Genomic DNA, 2,879 nt, shown 5'->3' with positions numbered 1-2,879 from the left:
ATTCTGTTCTTTACATGAATAAAACCTGTATGTGTGTGTGTATTCTGTTCTTTACATTATTAAAACCTGTATGTGTGTATTCTGTTCTTTACATGATTAAAACCTGTATGTGTGTGTGTATTCTGTTCTTAAACAATATTAAACAATATGAACTACAGTGTGACCAAATACCCGCCACATAAAATACAAATTGCATTAACTCTGTATATAGGTGTGGGCCAGAGTATTTATTCCATCTCCCTTAACAGACTATCATTCAGCATGGTATTACACATTTCGTGTCAGAATTATCAACTATTCATTGTACCCTACGTAGCTAACTTAGTGACAGTTCATGGTAGAGGATAGAAAATACCAGATACAATATATACGAAATACTGAAAAAAAATAAACATACATAACAGAGGTTATGCAAAAGCAATACGTAAGGTGTCCAATGAACAAAAGTATTTTCATTCTTCACAAGAACATCGCCTTGCACTCCAACTTCTCAGTCTTAGTTAGACTGATGTTGTCAATTCACAGACGTGTCTTGACTACAAGTATTTATGTAAAACATCTGATTTTTGGTGGACAAAATATTTGTACATTTTACAAAAAAGATGCCACATCTCAGATAAGTACACATTGTAAATTCTGAATTATAGTTAATATTCCTTGTCCAATACATTCAATTAAACTAACTAGGGGGGATGGAAGTTTGGATAAAAGTTGTTAATTAGTTATTTTGGCACCACACATTGCAGTATATTTTTCCCTGAAATTAAATTTTAACTTTTACTAGACACCTCATGCTAGTGAGGAAATTTCGTGTCAAAACTGCAGACAACACTATTAATCTGAATCATCTTTCTCTTATTCGTCATTTAGATCTAATTCATAAAAAAACACAACAGGTTCTTTCGACCATTTTTATCAACTATTACCAGTCTCTCAGGATTATATATTAAATCAAAGTCCCACCTGTCTCAAGGCCTGGAATACGTGTGGTATTAAATAATCTTTCATACTGCCAAGAGCATAAAGGCACAGTTTTTTGGACCATTATCTAAAAACAAACAAACATAAACAGGCAAATATTCAACAAAAAGTCATTATAATACAATATATTACAAAACAAAAACAATGAACAACTGTAAGTTTGTCTTGGAGGAGAGAAAAAATATGTCTTAGTTTTTTCTTGTAAACATTAATTATTTTAAGTAACAAATGAGGCATTAATATATTTTAGTCTAGTATACTAGCTCTATATATAAAAACACACCACAATTTGTATCAAATAAACCTACATTCTATGTTCAGATACATAAATAATGTTGTTTTTTTACTTACTTTTACTTAATTTTTACTTTTTTACTTCTAAAAATTTATATTACAGTTCATTAAAAACATACTTTCTAAATCATTGAAACTAAAAAGACATACTGGCTCTAACGTCTGATTGCTTATTTCTTTTCGAAACAGAAGTGCTGCATAGACTAAATTAGCTGCTCGAGCAGCTTGATTTCTGGTGGGATGAACAAGAAGAGCATCCTAGCAAAAAAAAGATAGTAAAAACAAAATCATCTGAATAATAAAACATAGATCCAAAAAACAAGTTTACTTTTAAGTTTTCGGCACTGAAACTTCTTCTATTATCATGATACTAGTCTAATGATTATTAAATTTTCTGATTAATAATTAAATTGAACATTATCGTTCTACTTTCTTAAACTATCACACTTAAATGCATTTAACAAAAAAATTTACACCAAGTTAAAGGTACACAAATCTTTTTGTTTATCATACAATAATCCACATGAATAATAAACCGACTAGATGCGTTTTTATCTTATAACTTTCAAATAACAGAACTTTAAAAATGGCTTAACCTAAAAGAACAATTTGAATTATTTTGGGATGTAATCAATCATTAGAGAAAATAATTATTTCTTACAGAACGTATCGATGTGATCTTACACGATATGATCACATTTACGTCTACTCACAATTCCGTAGAAGTTGCTGTTAATCATCAAAGAAGACCTTCCACGTAGATAAACATATTCTTCCCACCAATCTGTTACCTAGAAAAGATATAGATACAAGTTCTTGAAAAAAATAGAGAAAACAAAAAAACATCAGGTTTTGGAATTTTTGTTTTGTGGCTTTTTGCACAAAAAAAAATTCAACAGTTTAAGTCAAACAAATCTAACTTTAATCTTTAATTTATTTTCCAATCTGGAAAACAAAACTGGATCCAGTAACTTTAAAGATTGATTTTAAAAAAAGCAGAAACCATTCTCAGGATGGATTTGACATCAAACGAAACACACTAAGAAACAAAAATCTGGATGATCAAAGTGACCACAAAATCATTTCAATAACCAATAATCACAGCAAATTTAACTTTACGTATGATCAACCAATCAAACACTACCTAACTAAAGAAAGTATCCTGTTATGAAAAAATTAAAATTTATAGTTACAACATTTCATCAGTTTAAACTGGCATTATCACGTACAACAACTACCAAAAATGAACTCCTGATCTGGATAATATGAAAAACTGGTGGATGGACACATTGGTATTTAGTTGGTTGAGCTTAACAAGATTGTAGAACATAAAAATGTTATTGCAAATAGTCAAGCAATTAATGTTATTTTTCTATACATGAGGAATCTTGAGAGTAAAATCAACTGTAAATCAGCCAAATTAATACATAAAACTGTAGAAGGTTCGTTAATCCAAATGTTGCCAAACTTTAAATGCCACTGAAGGGTAATTTAAGCTGAACCCCCTTTCCGACATCATATGCCATTAACCCTTTCCCGACGGGCCACGGGTGACGGGCCACAGCATCGCATTTGTTTACTCACATTCAAAATTTTATTGAACT

General features: G+C 30.3%; 1 protein-coding gene across 1 annotated transcript in view; it reads right to left on the bottom strand.

The window, feature by feature from the left end:
• The window catches only part of LOC106469338 (carnitine O-palmitoyltransferase 1, muscle isoform-like), a 66,093-nt gene that overhangs the window by 25,537 nt on the left and 37,677 nt on the right, over nt 1-2,879 (bottom strand). Inside the window, exons 7-9 of the mRNA XM_022397835.1 lie at nt 1,989-2,066; nt 1,426-1,533; nt 964-1,048 (exon numbers count right to left, since the gene is read on the bottom strand). Of these exons, the coding sequence (XP_022253543.1) occupies nt 964-1,048; nt 1,426-1,533; nt 1,989-2,066 (271 nt within the window). The remainder of the gene's footprint in view (nt 1-963; nt 1,049-1,425; nt 1,534-1,988; nt 2,067-2,879) is intronic.

This window comes from Limulus polyphemus, unplaced genomic scaffold, assembly GCF_000517525.1.
Source record: "Limulus polyphemus unplaced genomic scaffold, Limulus_polyphemus-2.1.2 Scaffold3431, whole genome shotgun sequence".
NCBI lineage: Eukaryota > Metazoa > Arthropoda > Merostomata > Xiphosura > Limulidae > Limulus > Limulus polyphemus.
Note: the sequence above shows the minus strand (reverse complement) of the source record. Positions and strands in the feature narration are given on the sequence as shown.